This window comes from Poecilia formosa, unplaced genomic scaffold (genome assembly GCF_000485575.1).
Source record: "Poecilia formosa unplaced genomic scaffold, Poecilia_formosa-5.1.2 Scaffold14, whole genome shotgun sequence".
Taxonomy (NCBI): Eukaryota; Metazoa; Chordata; class Actinopteri; order Cyprinodontiformes; family Poeciliidae; genus Poecilia; species Poecilia formosa.
This window is the reverse complement of record NW_006799953.1, coordinates 1,812,617-1,830,566: the sequence shown is the minus strand read 5'-3', so window position 1 is coordinate 1,830,566 and position 17,950 is coordinate 1,812,617. Positions and strand designations below refer to the sequence as shown.

Below are 17,950 nucleotides of genomic sequence, written 5' to 3'. Positions count from 1 at the left end.
AAAGCGCACCCAGCTGCAACGGGGAGCTTACACAACACTCACAGCTGCCATCGGGGCCTACAGCGACCTGCAACGCTTACAAATAAAAGTAGCAGGGCCGAGTTTAAAAATCCGAATGAGCATTATTTCCTTCGCTAAGGTTCGCGAACTTGCAAAACTGGACTGAAGAGAGTTTGTACAGTACACCACGCCCATTTGATGTGACGCTACACTCTAGGGGACAATAAAACACGGACAACTACGTATGAACCCGTTGCACTTTATTTTAACAAGACCACTACAGTAGATTGCTTATATCTTTCAAGTTTTTTATTTTTTACACATTACAACCACAAACTTCCATGTTTTACTGTTACAGACCAACAAACTGTATGATTGGGAAATAAAAATTAATGAATACACTGGTTTACAACAAAAATGGAAAAGTGTGGCTTCTACATTCAGCCCCATTTACTCTGATGCACTTAAAATGGAGTTGGGAATGACTGTCGGCTGAAGATTCTTTGATTTGTCTTCATTGATTCTTGGAAACAGTTGGAGCTCAGTCAGATTGGATGGACAGAGAGCGTCTACCTAGAGAGAAAGCCTTCACTTCTTGTCACAGATTGCCTGTTGAAGTTAGGTCTGAACTTTGACTGAGCCATTCTAAAACAAAAAAATAAACCATTCCATTAACTCCGAGTTGCTCTAAATTTAGAGCTGGGTCCTTTGGGTTCACTTTTGCTCAAGTCTCCAGCTTCATCCATCTTTGTATCAACGCCAACTTACTTCCCTGGCCCACAGAATAATGTTGCCACCACCATGTTTCAGCATTGGCACGGCCTTCCACAGCATTTTGTTTGGAGATTAAAGTATGAATCATTGCCCTACAACTTGGCCATCTTTTCAGACCATTAAGTGTATATGTTTAATAACATTTGGTGAAAAACAATGCCTGAGAAGAGATGATGTTCTTTTTTTTTATTTCCAAAGCGTTTGTCCAGTTGGGAGGCCAGTTTGTCAACCTCTACAACGAACTCCAGAGGGAGCCACTGAGTACGTGGGGAGTAGTCAGCCACCGACCTTCTGATTTATTGATTGACAAATCAAATTATCTGCTGTGAGTCCGTCTATATGTGCACATCATGAAATCACCTGAGCTGATGGTCATAACCTAAACTCCTTTTTCTCCCTCATGAGCCACTTCACATCTCCAGCCTTGACTTAAGTGGTTCGTTTTTGCTGCTTGCGTATGAAATTGAGTTCATACGCAAGTTATGAACTTCATTTCATAGCCTGAAAGTACAGAGCTCATAATCCTGACAGAAGGTTATTGTGAGGAATCTATCTCTAATGTTGAATTGCATAAATGTAATAAGGAAAAAACATAAGTAAGTACTAGGGAAAATGAACAATTAGTATGTTGTGCTGCTTAACAGTGTCATGAAGTGGGGTTGTAGGTGGTGAGGAGAGACGCTGAGACCCAGGTTATGGTGATGAAGAAGATGAATATATTTAATGATGATGCTCACAGTCCAAAAACAGGCAGCACGGCAGAAAGACAGGCACACAGCCAAATACCGGTAGCAACTGATACACAGGACTGAAACGAGAGCTAACGCTATCCAGGACTAAACAGTTCTACTGGAGCAAACATACAAAACTGAGACGTTAGACATTGACAAACGACAAGGACCCGACGAGGAACACAGACAACAGGTGGGTTTAAATACACACGGGGTAATTAAGGAAACGAGACACACCTGGGGATCAATCGGGGAGGACAGGACAGAGACTCACAGGGAAACAGGAAAACATAGAAAAACTCAAAACAAACACAGATCATGACAAACAGGTCTGATGTTTTAATCATTTATGATATATTTCAGTGGTCATAGAGGTGTGTCTTAATAAATTAGATGATCATTTAAAAAAAATAATTTATTTCAGTCAATTCAAAAGCAAGGGAAGTCAAAATTATGACTTTGTGTGTCATAATTAGAAAAATAGAGGTTTCATGTGACGTATATTTCCTTGCATCGTGGAGTTTTCCTGCCAAAAGTCCAAAGCTTCAAAGCTTTTTTTCCCATTCTTATTACTTTTTGTAACTGTTGTCCTGTGACACGGTGCTCTGGCATGCTTGAAAAATCATTTCCAAATTATGTTTCAATTGATGGCAGAAGTTTTTCATGAAAGATTCAATGATCCAGCTCAAATCATGTCATTGGACAGAACTGTGACAAAGCTCCATCTGCTTTTCCCTCGTTGGTATTTTCAAATTAAAGCATTTATATTTCAAACATAAACTCGTTCTACACTTATGTCCATTATTTTGGATAAAGTACAATAAAGATGTGCGATACTGGACATATTTTGGTGTCAATCCAATACCAAATACATGCAGGATATTGCCGATACAAATGCTGATACTGATACTTTTCATTTAAGTTTGATCATCAAACTCCTGACCTACAAGCGTTTTTGTGTTCTTTCCTTTGAATTATTTTGTTCAAGCCTTGGACAGGTGTTTGGACAAAGTGTAAAAATGTCTACATAGTTTATTATTTTAAAGGTTTTGTTGGCTCTAGTGGCCTTTATTTGAAAGTAGTTCGACAGGAAAGAGGGGGAAGACATGCGACAAATGTCACCAGGGCGGGGATCAAACCTGCAACCACCACCACGAGGACCAAGGCCTCAATATGTGGGTTGTGCTTTGCCCCTGCACCACCACAGCACACCTCTTAGTTTATTATTTTTGATGTTTTTCCTAACCAGACAAACATCTGGTTAGGAAGATTCAAGATTCAAGATTCTTCTTGAATCTTTTGATTCAAGAAGAATCAAAAGAAAATTCTTCTTGAGGTTGAGTTGTGAAACTACAAAACAAAAATTTTCAAGAGGAAATCGCAGACACTGATACTAATCTGGTGTGATATTAACATTTTGGACTGATCCGGCCACCACTAACATACAATAGTTTTTTGGCCTAAGAAGTGGAATTTCCTTGGACATCACAATGTTTACTTACTGTACAGTAGGTCATAATTCAGATGTAACTTGGTAAAACATAAATCTCAGTGCTCAGTGTCGCCATCAACAGTTTGTGAGGTTCTAATTTGTGTTCGTAAATGACTCCCTTTCTAATATGGCGACGACGTTGACGTAGTCACACATCCCGGTTGCGCGAAATACGCATGCCTGAACTGAACAAACGTTTTTTTGTGTGTGTGTATGTGAAAGAGACAAATTTAAGTCCTGCAAGTGTCTAATGATTAAGTTTTTATTGGGTTTTTACGTCACTCTGAGATGTTTTATGACCTGAACGATTTATCTGCAAAGACGGGAATAACCAGGCAGTTCAGTCTGTCTGGAATCTGCAAGGTATCGGATTAACGGTGTTTTGCAGACTTATAGGCATACTCGGTTGTGTTTTCAGCCGGCATGTTCAGCGTGCTTCCCAGAGCAGCTGGCTCTGCCATGAGGCAGTTCCAGCTGCCGTTTGCCCGCTCAGAACCCCGCACGTCGCTGCTGCAGGTCCGCTTTGCAGCTTCTGCGACCCTCCGCTTGCTGGAAGACTGCCTCGGTGAGTTTAGCGACAGCCGTTGCACATCCGGTGTACATCTACTTCCATAATGATCTCATGCGCTCTGCGTGTGGAAATCACCAGAGGTCAGCTACGAGGGGACGCCGATGCGTTTCAACTACGTGTGGCTGCGGGACCACTGCCGCTCGGCGTCCTCTTACAACTCCGCAACCCACCAGAGGAGCCTGGACACCGGGAGCATAGAGCTCACCCTGCGCCCTGAGAGCTCCGCGGTGGAAGACGGTCAGCTCGTCCTCACATGTGAGTGTGAAATGCTGAGTGAGATTAAACACAGTACAGCCCCTTCGGTTGCTTTTATTAATTCGGGTTTTCCCAATTGAATTTGCTCTCATGCCTGTCTAGTACAGCTGTACCTAGAAATAATCTGTTTTAACACTGTAATACTTCACAGTATAGCAGAACAAATATTTTTTCCACTATAATTTAAAGCATATCTGCTGTTTTATAAAATAGGAAGCATGCATTTTGGAGTATAAAATTACACCAACTCTTTATTTCAGCAGGATAAACTAGGGTTAAGATCGGGTCCTATGGGAAGATACGGTAGTACTTTTACAGTATACAGTGTATGATGATCTTTACCCTTTGTCTCTATAAAGTGACAGACGATATAGATTTGCTTCGTTGCAGGTGACGCCAAGAATCCTTTAGCTTTTTTTTTCATTTTTTTAAATAAAACAATTGGTTTTCAGTTGTTGATTTTTTTTTCCAACAATAACTTGGATGCAAAACAGACCCAAAAATTTTTGCGAAAGATGTAAACTAAGACAAATTAGCTGTATGGAATTTCGAAAAAAAACATGCTTTCCTCATTCTATAATAAAATGTTTCATTGGTAAGAGGTTAGAAGGTCAAGAATGAATATGTTTTAGATGGGCTAAAAACTTATTTTGCGTCTCTAGACTATTTGAGACGAACGAGAAATAGTCTGGTCACCATAGCTGGCATCTCAGAAAGACGTTTTTCTTCTTCTTCAGCCAGTGAAACCTATTATAATAAACAGCTAATGATTACTTCTATCTAATTAAACCCCCATGTGTGAATAGCATGTTTCTTTTAATATCTAAATTAATAAAATGCAAAGTGATAATATTGTCATTATTGACATGTAATTCTCACCAGTAATTACCCTGGTCATTACTCATTAACCCCTCACGTTAGTTAATGTGTGGAGTTTAAATGTTCTCCCCGTGCTTCCTCCCACATTTAATTGGTGTCTGAAATAAATTGCCCCTTGGTTTGTTTGTCTTGTGTGTAGCTGTGGTTGATTTTTAGGCCTTTGCTGAGGTAGATAAAACTGGCTTCAACATGTAAGTACAGTAAGTATCGGCCGGTCACCGATCTCCCAAAATGAAGGAAATCGGCATCGTTAAATCCTGGCCAACGTGATTTTTATTTCCAGACCTTTACTTTTTTAAAACACATGTATGTTTAGAGAAATACCATTCCCTGGAATCATCTTAGGACCAAATGATGGGAGTGGGTCTGCCATAGTGTTAGTATGCCTCACAACTTACATGAAGTGACAAATGAGGAGGTGGTAGCCTCCAGACAGACGGTGGTGATGTACGGAATAATGTGGCGCTTCATGTTAGCTCAGCATGTTCAAGGTCAGCTGCGTGTGTTGATTCACGAGCGCCATGCTTCCGACACCTTCATTTCAGTAAAAGCTCAATCTTCTAAACCCATGTAGGTAGGTAGGGCTTGAGAAAAGGGACAATCACACACAAAAGAAAGTCCTTCAAATACAAACCAAATAAGAAACAAACTTCAATTTATTCAGAATTGATTGCAATGCCACTCCGCTTACAGGGCCTGGTGGCCACGTGTCAAAGTTCAGCCTCGGTTGGTTGGCCGAGAACAGCCATGAAGGAAGGAAGACGGTCATGGAGCAGCCGCGCATCTTGTGGAACGCTAACGTCTACCAAAACGCTCGCATATCAGCAGCCAAATGGGACAAGTTCATGAGCTCCGACAGCGAGCTGAAGAAGTTCCTTCAGAACTACCTTCTCTATGGAATTGCCTTTGTGGACGACGTTCCGGCGACGGTGGAAGCCACTGAGGAAGTCACCAGGAGAGTCAGTCTGATCAGGTAGCACTTTTTTTTTGTTTCGGATTGTTTTGTTTCTAGTGTAGCTATATTCATCATAGATTGCATTACCACGTGAGCAACATTAACTGACTACTTGATCTCTTTTTTTGTGTGTGATTCTTCAAAGAGAGACTACTTATGGGAGAATGTGGAGTTTTACATCCGATTTTTCCAGAGGCGACACTGCCTACAGTCAGCTGGCCCTTGACCGTCACACTGACACGTCTTACTTTCAGGAGCCATGTGGGTAGGTACAATAGAATGTGCCATACCTTTTCTAACTTTTCCAGACTCTGGGGACTTTGTACGCAAGACTCTGACTCATATGAGGTAGAAGCCTAGCCCCAGTGGGCCTTTACGTAGAACAAGCTGCTGTTTTATCACTGAGAAGTGTCTTTTTGGCCGCTGTTGCAGAATCCAGGTGTTTCATTGTCTCCGACATGAGGGTACTGGAGGGAAGACGCTGCTGGTGGATGGCTTCTACGCTGCGGAGAAGCTCCGCCAGCGCTCCCCCGAGAACTTCGAGCTGCTGTGCCGCGTCCCCATCAGGCACGAGTACATTGAAAACACAGAAAATCACCGAAACCACATGACCGGCATTGGCCCCGTGCTCAACATCTACCCTTGGAACAATGAACTCTACATGATCCGGTATGCTGACGTTGAAATCCAATGGATTTTGGGCCGTAGATGTTGATGAGTTATGCTAACTGTTTGGTGCCCTTACGACTCCAGATATAACAACTACGACCGGTCGGTGATGAACACGATGCCCCACGACACCATCCGACGATGGTACGTAGCACATCGAGAGCTCACCACAGAGCTACGGTGGCCGGAGAACGAGCTGTGGGTGAAACTCACTCCAGGCAAAGTAAGAAAGCTGAAGCTTTAATCAGGAATATAAAAGCTGCACAATTGAAGTTCAAAGCTTAAATGTAACGTAAATATCCTCTTTCTCTTGTCCCCTAAGGTGATTTTTATTGACAACTGGAGGGTCTTGCATGGGAGGGAATCTTTCACCGGCTTGAGGCAGCTTTGTGGATGTTATCTGACCCGAGACGACGTCCTCAGTGCTGCACGCTGCTTTGGACTACAAGCCTAAACATACAGATTCTGTCATTTCAGTGCCTTAATTGTCTGACGTTGGACTCGGAGTCCCTTCAGTCCAGGAAGATGTTCTGCTTTACTCATATGTATTTTGTAATATTGCTTGTTTTTAAAGGTTTTTTTTTCTTTTAGAATTGAGCAGTGCCGTGTGAGAAGCTCAAGGTTTGGGATATTGTCTTAGAACCTAATCCTTAAGATTCTCCGTTACCTGACTTGTGCTGTTCTAACTAACCTCTGAGGCCTTCACAAAACTTACAGATTCACACTGAGATTAAATAATAAAAAAACACACAGATTGACTTTAGGTGTCCTCTGAAGGCTGAAGTGACTGTGCTGAATTCTGTGTATCAGTCAATATGAACATTCTTCATATTTTTCCTATTTCTGAAAGAACTTTATTAAATAAAAAAAGAACAAATAAAATGTATTGTAGTAATATCATAAAATGTGGAGAAGTTGAAAGGATATAAATATTTTGTTCTTGATTGAGCAGTAGTGATTGACCACTACAGCAAACACAGTGAATTTTTGGAAGGCTTGCTCATGACCTCAGCTGCCTCTTCTTACCCAACGGTTTTATAGGTTACAGTTTTACGAATGTTGCAACCGACCATTCGTTTACAGCGAAAGTGAATGAATGGCTCAACAAAGGCTGCTTTTCAGGTAATGTGAGGCTTTTATTAAAGCTAAAGGTGTGTCGAAAAATAGCTACTTCTTAAAAGCATCCAGCAGTTACTTTATAGGTCTCTGTTAAGGGAAACACATTGCTCATTTATTTGCTGCCTTTACTCTTGCCAAATCAGTAATAATTTAATGTTCACTTGCTTTGACATTGGCACAGGGCAGGAGGCCTGTTATTTATTAAATGTGCTGCTAAGCCAAAGAAGAAGTTATTAAAATATAGTAGTTCGTTTCCTGGTGTAAAATAAATGTATGCCTTTACGTATGCAGATTTGTACATGGATTCTAATTAAACCAGACACTTTTCTGTCAATGGAAAGATCCAGAGATTTTTCTAAATGTTTAGAAACTGATTGAAAGAAAATCTGATGCAGTGCACTTGCAGTGACTTGCAAAAGTATTTATACCCCTTACACCTGTTCCAATTTGGTTTTGTGGCAACCAAAAGCTTCAGATAGACCAAAAACAAAGCTGTGCATATTTGTGAGACTGAGGGGGGGGAAAACAGGTGGATGATTTTCAATATTAATTTTATAAATTAAAATCATAAAACTGCAGCATGCATTTGTATTTAGCCTTCTTTACTCTGGTTACCTGGCAAAATCACCAAATCAGTCATTTTATTAGTACTTTTTGGGTTCTCAATATGATTCCCTGATGATAAATATAAGTAGATATCTAAAAGGAGTTGCAGGACTTTCAAGATGTCCTGCAACCTGAAGTCTTCATGAAGGAGAATAACAGAGTCTGACATTAATCAGGGTCTGGGACATTTATGTCTACGTCAGTATGAGTTGGATGGAAAAGTAGTAAATGTAATAAAAAGCTAATGGAAAATGAAGATGATGAGTTTCATCTTATGAAGTGAAGTCTGGTCGTGATTCATGTTAAACAAAAGTTCCAAATGGTCCATCATTTAACCAGTGACGTCCATCCAGTTGCTCTCAGTCTACCCTGTCTCTTCAGCAAAGGAGGTTGCTAGATGTAGTTGCTATAGAAACCTTACCCAAGCAATCTGTGGCTCCCTCTAGTGGAAAAGGAAAGTGTTTACCTTCCACTTTTTAGGTTAAAATCTTAATAATAAAATGACATAAGATATGTATATGTATATAGTCTAAGCCTATCAACACTCTAAAGAAACAAAAGTGAACGTGCCAGGAAAACAATGTTGGGTGTAAAGAATCTGGTTGCCAGAGGAAGTCACAAAAACACGAAAGGCTGACCTACCTTAGTCCTTGTAATATATATAAACACACATACAAAGCTAATCAGAACTGATCTTCCTGACCATGACTAGTCTGTTCATTTTACACTGCTCTTTTTTTTACAGGTCAAATTATTATTCAACCATAATAAGTTTTAAAAACAACAAACTGATCACATTTTAATTAATTCACTCTGGATTCTTATCCAATTTTTTTTATTTTTTATTATTATTATTGCAGCCATCAGCAAGTTTCTGGCATAACTCCAGTTGGAACTTTCACTCTCTTAACTAAATAAAACTGTATTATTCATTTGAATTGGTTGGTCTCTACATAGTTAGCAAGCCTTTAAGTAAAATCTATGCATTTGCAGTTTCTATAGTTTAACTGTTGCTTTGAGCTGAGGGGGAGAGTTTGAAGCATGATACAGCCACTGCCATGCTTGAGTGCTGGTACAGTGTTCTAAGGTTTGAAATGCAGTTAGAATGTATATATTGTGGGCAGACGTCAGCTGTGCTTAATGTTCACCATATTCCAGATTCCGGAGGGCAGGATTAAGACTGTGGGAGTTAAATTTGTTTCACAATTATTCAATAAAAAATAAAAAAAAACATGTCCAAAAAAAAAAAAAAAATCAAACAAAAAAACTTATCTCTAAGCATCCAAAAAAAAAAAAAAAATCAAACAAAAAAACTTATCTCTAAGCAAAATTAAACTGCAGTCAAAACACTTTTTAAATTAAAAAAAAATTGTTTAAAAAGCCTTTTTTTTAATTGAAATCACTCATTTTTGTTTGAAACTTTTATTTGCGCATGTCAGATTTTTTTGGTTGACAGCTTAAGTTTTTGGCTGAGTCTAAATTTTTTTTTTTTTTTTTGATGCTCCATTTTTTTCATTTTTTTTTGGTTGAATAATTGTGAAACAAATTTAACTCCATATTGCTGGGTTGACTGTTCACTATACAAACCCCTTAAAACTCTGAGAAATTTATTGTCGAACAGAAAAATGCACATAAAATATGATTTTAAAGTTGATAAAGTGGGCCAACACTATATACATATTTTTAATCCTTGACCTCAGATAAAAGCCTTAAAGCCACCGCTGTGCCAGAAAACAGTAAATTTAAAGGAGCTAATCTACCAGCTGAGTTTTAATTAGCCACATAAACTCATGCTGAAATTCAAACTCGCTATAAAACATGTCAAGTAACACTTGCTGTGCAAATACATATAAGACAGCAAATTTGGTTGTTGTTGAATTGTGAGTTGCATAACTGACAATGGTTCAAATGCATCACAGTGTAGTTCAACACTCAAACAGTAATAAGCAATGAATTTCTCTGACAGACAATAAGTCTGATGTAATGTAATGTAAAGGCTTAAAACGTGCAGATTGAGAAATAATTTATCAATATCTGTGAATGTATTTATTTTTTTCTTCTTCTTCTGATTGCGTCCTTTTCACTTCGGGTGACTTCGATACAGCGAGTGTCGGCCCCACACCTCACTGGCTGGTTTTGACCTGAGTGAACAAATCACAAAGCAGAGGTGTGTACAAAAAACAAAACAAAAAACAAATGTGTAAGGGTCCCCTGTTCAGTCTGTGTGAGCTGCTGAGACAAAACCTGTGAGGTGGGCTCAAACGCAGGATGTGTTAATCAAGCAAACCCTTATGAATGATTCATTTGTGTGCATTTCATGTGTAAATCAGTCATTATTAGCCTCAAAATGTCACCTTACAACTCTGCCAATGAACTGAAAGTAACTGTACACTCCCACTTAAATTTTACTAAAACCTATAACATATATAATCATATAACAGATCGATGATTTTGCCGGAAATGGATGTCCATATTCATGATATGCCGCTCGTTATCTGACATCACATCATAACTGCATGCAAGAGTAAGTGGGTGAAACCATGTAAATCAGCACTGTGCATGTTTACAGCGCGCACACTTGAACTGGCCCCCTCTGAACGGGCCGGCGCTCGGCATCGTTTACATGCAGCAGGCATGGATGCGTATTCCGAATGCGGTACAGAGATGCAGTCACAGTCCTCTTCTAATTTCCACTGACAATGAGGAGACTGCTGCGGTATCCATGGAAACTACAGAGGATACGGAGGCGTGCCCACCAAGTTGTCCTGGTAACTGGGTGAATGAGACGATTCCAGCTGAATGTAATTCCCTGCTTTCAGGGCCAGTGGTTTTGATAAGTTTGGTAATGTGACAAACACAAAAAGGAGCATACAAAGCGTTGAAACATTTGTGTAAATATGCATGTGTGTGTGTGTGTGTGTCCGTGTGTGTGTGTGTGTGTGTGTGTGCGTGTGTCGTCGTTCTGGGATTTATTCTGACTTAACACCTCACAGCCTCACAATGAGTAGCTATAATATAAAACATTATATCGTTATAGCGCTCCTGCAGGGAGTTTATGTTTTCTAAAAGTAGAAGTAACTGCTACTTAACTATCTTCCTGCCTTAACAGGGAACCTAGCAGAAAAAAATCTTTTAAAAAAATGTAATTTCCCATTTGCTAGGTCCGATATCCACCTTTCTTGAAAAACAACATTGAGTACTTATATATATATATATATATATATATATATATATATATATATATATATATATATATATATAATTTTCCTCTGTCAGCGTCTGCCCATACGCCGACAGAGGGAGAGAGACGGTGAATCATACATGATTAATTGTCTGTAATTACCAGAGGCTGACAAAAGTGATTAAGGATGTGAAGAATGTTGATCAGGGGTGACTGGAAGGGCGAGGGAGGAGAAGAGGGAGGTGAGAGGAGCGTGTAGTAAAGGGGAGGGAAGTGTGTGGAGCTCATTACCCAGAAGACACTTGTAGGTTGGGAAGAGAAGACGACCTCGGTGTCTTCAGACTCTGATCAAAACAACATGTGTTGGCAGCTGTGTGTTTGAGTGCACTGATGTGACAGAGGGTGGTGTGTGTGCACGTGTGTGTGTGCGCGTGTGCGCAGGGGCTCTACAAATAAACGTAACAGCAGGACTCATGACAAGCCGGTGACAGTTCAGGAGGTTTTTCCCACCATGACGGACGTGAAAAACCGCGTTCAGGATGAGGATATTTACTTAAAAGCAGTAGTTTTGTTCTTTTACTCCAGTATAAACTGAGGTGGAAAAATACCCTGTAGACCACAAATTATTCATCGTCCAAACAATTCTAGGGAAATGACTCAAGCTGTGTAGGAAATGGACATTTGGAACGCAACTTTCACAGCTGCACTTTGAAAATTACAAGCTTCGTTTCAGTGCCTGGCTTGGTTTCCTATTTTTGTGCAACCTTTTTTATTTAGTTCTCGCTATTAAGAAATGAGGGTTAAAGCACAACTGATTGGCCTCTCAGTAAAGACTGAACCATTTTTCATTAGCTGAATGAAATTACTATGTGTATAAATATAAAAAAAACCCACCAGACTAAAGCCAAAGACCATAAATATATGCAACTTTAAAATCTTCTTTCTTACCACTAAAGCACTATATAAATAACAAATTCATAATTAAGATGATTAAATGGGTAAATGATGTTATTACAAAGTCATGCATTTGTGTCTCATTTGGGTCAGATTTATGCACAGAGGCAGCCACTTTTGGGGTACATGTTTACACAAGCACATTAGCATTCATATTATTAATGTCAACATTCGTCTTTCTTTTTGCAGCCAAGTAACTGAAACAAATTGAAATGCTAAAATTGACAACAATTTAGACTGTGTTATGAAGAAAACACGTGATTTTACGGCTGCAAATATCAGAACAGAAATGACATTTTAGCTAAATGATAAGATTAGCAAATAATCATTGATCTGCTCAACACCATTTGTTCTTCTTTGTCTTTTATTAAAACTTAAAAGAAGTCAGCCTTTGCCTTTATCCCATGGAATATAAGCAATTAAACACCTTAATAAAGCACTTTAATGCTTTAAAGTGCTTTTATAAGTTACATTTTTAGAACGGGGTCAAATTTGTGAGCCAGTGCAGCACAGAAATTAATTTAGCTACATGCTAATGCTAGCATTTCTTCAGACAACACAGTCGTTTTTCTTTTTATTCAATTAAAACTTTAAGATCATTCCTCGATGCAAGCTGTCCCCCTCAGCAATGTCTGGAATCTTTGACTTTTGCTCCGATTTCCAGGGAGGAATGCTCTATGATCAACATTTTCTGCCTTCAACCTCAAATAAGTGTCAAAAACACAAATGACTCCTTCGATGAACATTCCCAACATTTAATAAATAAATTAATTGGCAAAGAATCAGTAGCATAAACATCATAGATGTTGTATCCGTTGGTTACCCGCCATGCAGAATTATAATTTACGTCAAAGACAGTGATTTATCTGCCTAGTGTTGTGCTGCTATCACAGCAGTAGAGCTTCTGGGAAGACTGAGGTGTAATTCAGACAAAAGCCACAAGATGGCAGGACAGGCTGTTACATGCTTGGGATTTATTTTGTATGTATGCATGCGTGAGTATGTGTGTGTGTTATAGAGCGTTTAATGCTGCTGATGGCAATAGAGCCAAGGGCAGCACAGTACGGATTCAGCTCCTCTCCAACTTGGGGAAAATAAAAAATAAAAAATAGGGCAGGCATTTAGAATGACTTCACATTATGTCCCTACAGCTACCAAGCAAAGCACTGCACTCATAAGAGAGGAGGTGGGTGGGAGGGGGGAAAGAGCACAGAATCAAATCCAAATCGTATGCAAAAACAAGAACACGCAGCGGCAAAATGCCGCTGAGGAAAAGGTCTCCTCCGCGTTCCGTTTGTTTGCTTCTTTACTCCAAAAGCCAAACCCAGTGACACCGAACAATCATTTCACATCGGCGTCAAATCCGAGTGTGACACAGTGTGCCTCCACAAAGATTGACATGATTGCACAAGCAAACCGAGACAAAATGGGACGCTGAGGCCGCGTTTCCTTTTAATTTCGTCTTTCAATTTCAAAGTGTAACGCTTGAAAAGGTGACCTATAGCGAATTGGCAGAGGAAGAGGGGGAAGAAAGGGAGATGAGGGGGGAAACAGAGGATGGAAGTGCATCTACATCAGGTTACAGCTTCATCGACAGCCTGTCAGTGTTGCACTTAGGCTATAACTTCCACAAAGTGCAGACGGTTAAAAAAAAAAAAGGAGCAATCACACAGATGACCCGGACAGGCTCAAGGAAACGGTTTGCTTTCCCACCACATGTTAGGTTTTATACCCATTCGGACTGAGGATGTTTTGCTCCCTAAAATCTGATCTTTCTCAGCACACAGACGCCAAAATACGATGAAAAGCAGGCTGCTAAAAAAAAAACAAAACATGACCTGATATTGTTTGAGGAAAAGATCGTACCTTAATGTTTTAGGGCTCTTTCCATGTGTCAAGCATAAAATACCAGACCATGGTGTTTTTGAAGTTCGCTTACGATCGTATTACCTGCAGCAAAAACACTCTGTAGGCATCGTCATTAATCCAAAATAATCTGAAGATAACAGCTATTCTGAGAGGGCCCCCAAAAACCAATGGTGACAGCCTGTATGTTGTTAAAACAACTTCAATTTGAAATGGTCATGCTTTATGAATTTATTAATATTGACCTAAAATGTTCATAAAACTCCTTACTTAAACAATTGACAATTTTAGGATTGGAGTGGGATTACGAGAATCTATGCTCTTCTTCCCCCCCCTCTCTTCATGCTGTTTAGCTAAAGTCTCTAGAACCAACTAATCCTGAATTATGCAAAACAAAGATGCCAATAGAGGTAAAATATTACCTCTATTGGTAATACAATAGTTTACAAGGTTCTGCTTGTAAACTGTAAGCAGAACCTCACTTAGAAAGCTCCAATCAACGCCCTTTTCAGAATGAGAACCGCGCTATAAGTGGGCTACTGCTATAGCCTATCTGGTCTGTTAGCCACATGAAATCAGAGACGCGTTCCACTCCTGTTTACATATCCTGCCCCTACTGTGCAAATTGTACACCTCAGGCCTTGCAGCAGCTTCCTTTTGTTTCCTTATTCTCTCGGATTTTAGAGGACTTTGAGTTTGTGCTTTGGTTGTGGCCACACTACATAAAAGCTCTGAATATTTTATTGGACACATGCTGCGGATTTTCTTTTAAAGCCCAAAGCAAGAGGTCTGGAGCAACGCCAATGAAAACTCTGAAACAGTAAAAAAAAAATGTAGATGATAGCCTGTTCGATGTTATTTGGGATAATCTGCCAGTAAATGTCTATTAACTGAATAATGCATTGTTTTAGATTATGTAAGTGAACACAGTATGCACAGTATGCATCCTGCTACTTCAGCAAGAAATAACAGTAAGTACCTGATTTTGTTCTTCAACTGGACGTTCTATAGAATCCATAATTCCCAATTTGAGTTCTGGACATGGCCTAATAAAATGTAGAGTACAGAAAGTGAGCAGTCCTGGTTATAGACGAGACTTATTGATGGGGTTTAGGTGCCACAGTTGTTGTCTCCTGTAAGTTTTTACTGTGACAACCAGGTTCATTGTTAGTTGGTTATTCCCAGAATGATTTGTACATGCTGATATCCAGAATAGCAACATTTTTGTGGCATTGCTTCTTGAACTATATGGCTTTGGTGAAATGTATTTTGTGTGGCCCATGACCATGACACATACTGATTTCTGAACTCTTCCTGAGTTAAAACATCAGTATTGTTGTTTCTAAATGAATGCGAACTTGTTTTCTTTGCATTATTTCTTTGTGTCTTTGACCATTTCTCATTTTCCGCAAATAAATATAACATTTTTGTTTGGAATTTCAGACATGTCGTCAGTATTTCATCAAATAAAATAGCAATGTTAATTTTTACTTAACCACGAACCTATAAAAAGTAAAATCAGAGAAACCAATCATTTCAAGGGTTCTCTTAATTTTATCCAGAGCTGCAAAGTAGCCTCTACTTCTTCATGTAGGTGTTTCATTTGACTGTTCCAGTTGAGGTTGGTGTGAAACAATATATCCAAAAATGCATCTGCAAATTGTTAATAACTCCACTCCACTGTTAGCTACGGTGGAGGAACTGTAATGATATGGAAGGTCTTTGATTATAATGATGTTTGAAGCAAAAATATTTTTGCTTGTCTTTCAGAACTATGGTGCAAAAAATATATGGACAAATCAACACAAAACTTGCTCCCCAGGCACAAAATGAACCTTTTTTTTTTCCAAGGTTTTCTTAGGCCACAAACCAAAACCCAACAGAAAACAGTTAGAGTGAACTGAAACTAAGATAGCATAGTTTCAACCTTGTAAGATGCTATGGGAAAAGACCAGGNAACTTGTTTTCTTTGCATTATTTCTTTGTGTCTTTGACCATTTCTCATTTTCCGCAAATAAATATAAAATTTTTGTTTGGAATTTTAGACATGTCGTCAGTATATCATCAAATAAAATAGCAATGTTAATTTTTACTTAACCACGAACCTATAAAAAGTAAAATCAGAGAAACCAATCATTTCAAGGGTTCTCTTAATTTTATCCAGAGCTGCAAAGTAGCCTCTACTTCTTCATGTAGGTGTTTCATTTGACTGTTCCAGTTGAGGTTGGTGTGAAACAATATATCCAAAAATGCATCTGCAAATTGTTAATAACTCCACTCCACTGTTAGCTACGGTGGAGGAACTGTAATGATATGGAAGGTCTTTGATTATAATGATGTTTGAAGCAAAAATATTTTTGCTTGTCTTTCAGAACTATGGTGCAAAAAATATATGGACAAATCAACACAAAACTTGCTCCCCAGGCACAAAATGAACCTTTTTTTTCCCAAGGTTTTCTTAGGCCACAAACCAAAACCCAACAGAAAACAGTTAGAGTGAACTGAAACTAAGATAGCATAGTTTCAACCTTGTAAGATGCTATGGGAAAAGACCAGGGCTGTGCAGAGACCACTAAAGGGGCAGGTGCTCAAAAAAAAAAGAAAAAAAAAAAGGGCACATCTAACCGCATTTTAGGACAGAATATCAAAGCCACGCAGTTTTCAGAGTTTAATAAAACAATGATAAATTACAAAATTTTGTCATTTTGCAATCAAAGCTAAGAAAAATCTTTGTATAGAACATACAACTATGCATAAGCAAGATATTTTATTAATTTCTTTCTGCAGGTCTATTTTGTTATAGGAAAGTATTGCAATATTCAAACCCGCAATTTAGCAAGATATGTAAATCAGAGCTAGACCACCAGACATATTGTCTTTACAGAATTACACTATTAAAAATGTAAACAAGGGCACAATGCAACCTTTTAGCGAACTGTAATCTATAAAAAAAGAGCTGCTTGTTTCCTACTGCAGTGGAGATGAAGATGGTCCATTCAGGAAAGCAGATCTGCATCAAACTTTAAGGTGGGACTGCAGAAAAAAAGAAAAAAACAAGAAAAATTTGAATTGTTAATGCATGTCACCATGAGAAAAGCCTACTGAGTTTTGCTTAATTTTAAAAAAAAATTAAAATCACACATTTTTGTCTTATGAAGTGAAAAAACTATTTGTGATTCTCACATGACATCATGGGCAGGGCCTAAAATCACAACAAAATATTTATGATGTGTGCAAATAAAAGTTTATGTTTGGCAAATAACTTTTTAAGTTCACAAGACAAAAATGAGTTATTAAATTTAAAAAAAAAGTTTTTTTAAACAAAACGTTTTTTTTTAAATAAAAAATCATTACAATTCCAAAAGTTTTATTAACAATTTTATTTTACTTAACTGAGGTCTTTTTTTCTTTTTTTTTAAATAAAAAAACAAAAATAACTTCATACTCTGCGAACCAGACCCTAAATTGAGTTTTTCCCCTTCCTTAATGACGACACACTTTTATTACATACATTATATCTATCATGGTAGATCAGGGTGAGTTATTTTTAATTCTAAATGAATATCCTTGTTGGATTTTATTTAAGTGCTATTCTCCTTCAAGACACATTTACCTAACGCCAGAATAAATGCAGTGTACATTATGCAGTAAAGGAAATTAGCAGACATATGTCCATTATGGAGATGATCGGTTTTGGACGGGCCATGTGCCCCTATTGCATAAGCGATACTGAAGAATGACTGATATCATTAGCGATACAGGAAAGAAGCTTTTTAGTTATCTAGCTTTGCTAGCAAAGTCGTTAGCTAGCAGCTAGCTAATAGCACAACAACAACAGTCTAATGTCTGTATGCTAAAAATACTGAATCGATAGATAAGAACAGTTTTTCCTCACCTG

At 38.6% G+C, this 17,950-nt stretch overlaps 1 protein-coding gene across 1 annotated transcript; it reads left to right on the top strand.

Annotated features, from left to right (window-relative positions):
- Positions 1-2,823: 2,823 nt before the first annotated feature.
- On the top strand, positions 2,824-7,778 carry tmlhe (trimethyllysine hydroxylase, epsilon). Its single transcript, XM_007545886.2, has 7 exons — positions 2,824-3,562; positions 3,647-3,823; positions 5,396-5,675; positions 5,803-5,922; positions 6,090-6,326; positions 6,411-6,549; positions 6,649-7,778. Exons 1-7 carry the CDS (start codon positions 3,421-3,423, stop codon positions 6,778-6,780), a joined length of 1,227 nt encoding a protein of 408 aa, XP_007545948.1. The 5' UTR covers positions 2,824-3,420; the 3' UTR covers positions 6,781-7,778.
- Positions 7,779-17,950: the final 10,172 nt, after the last annotated feature.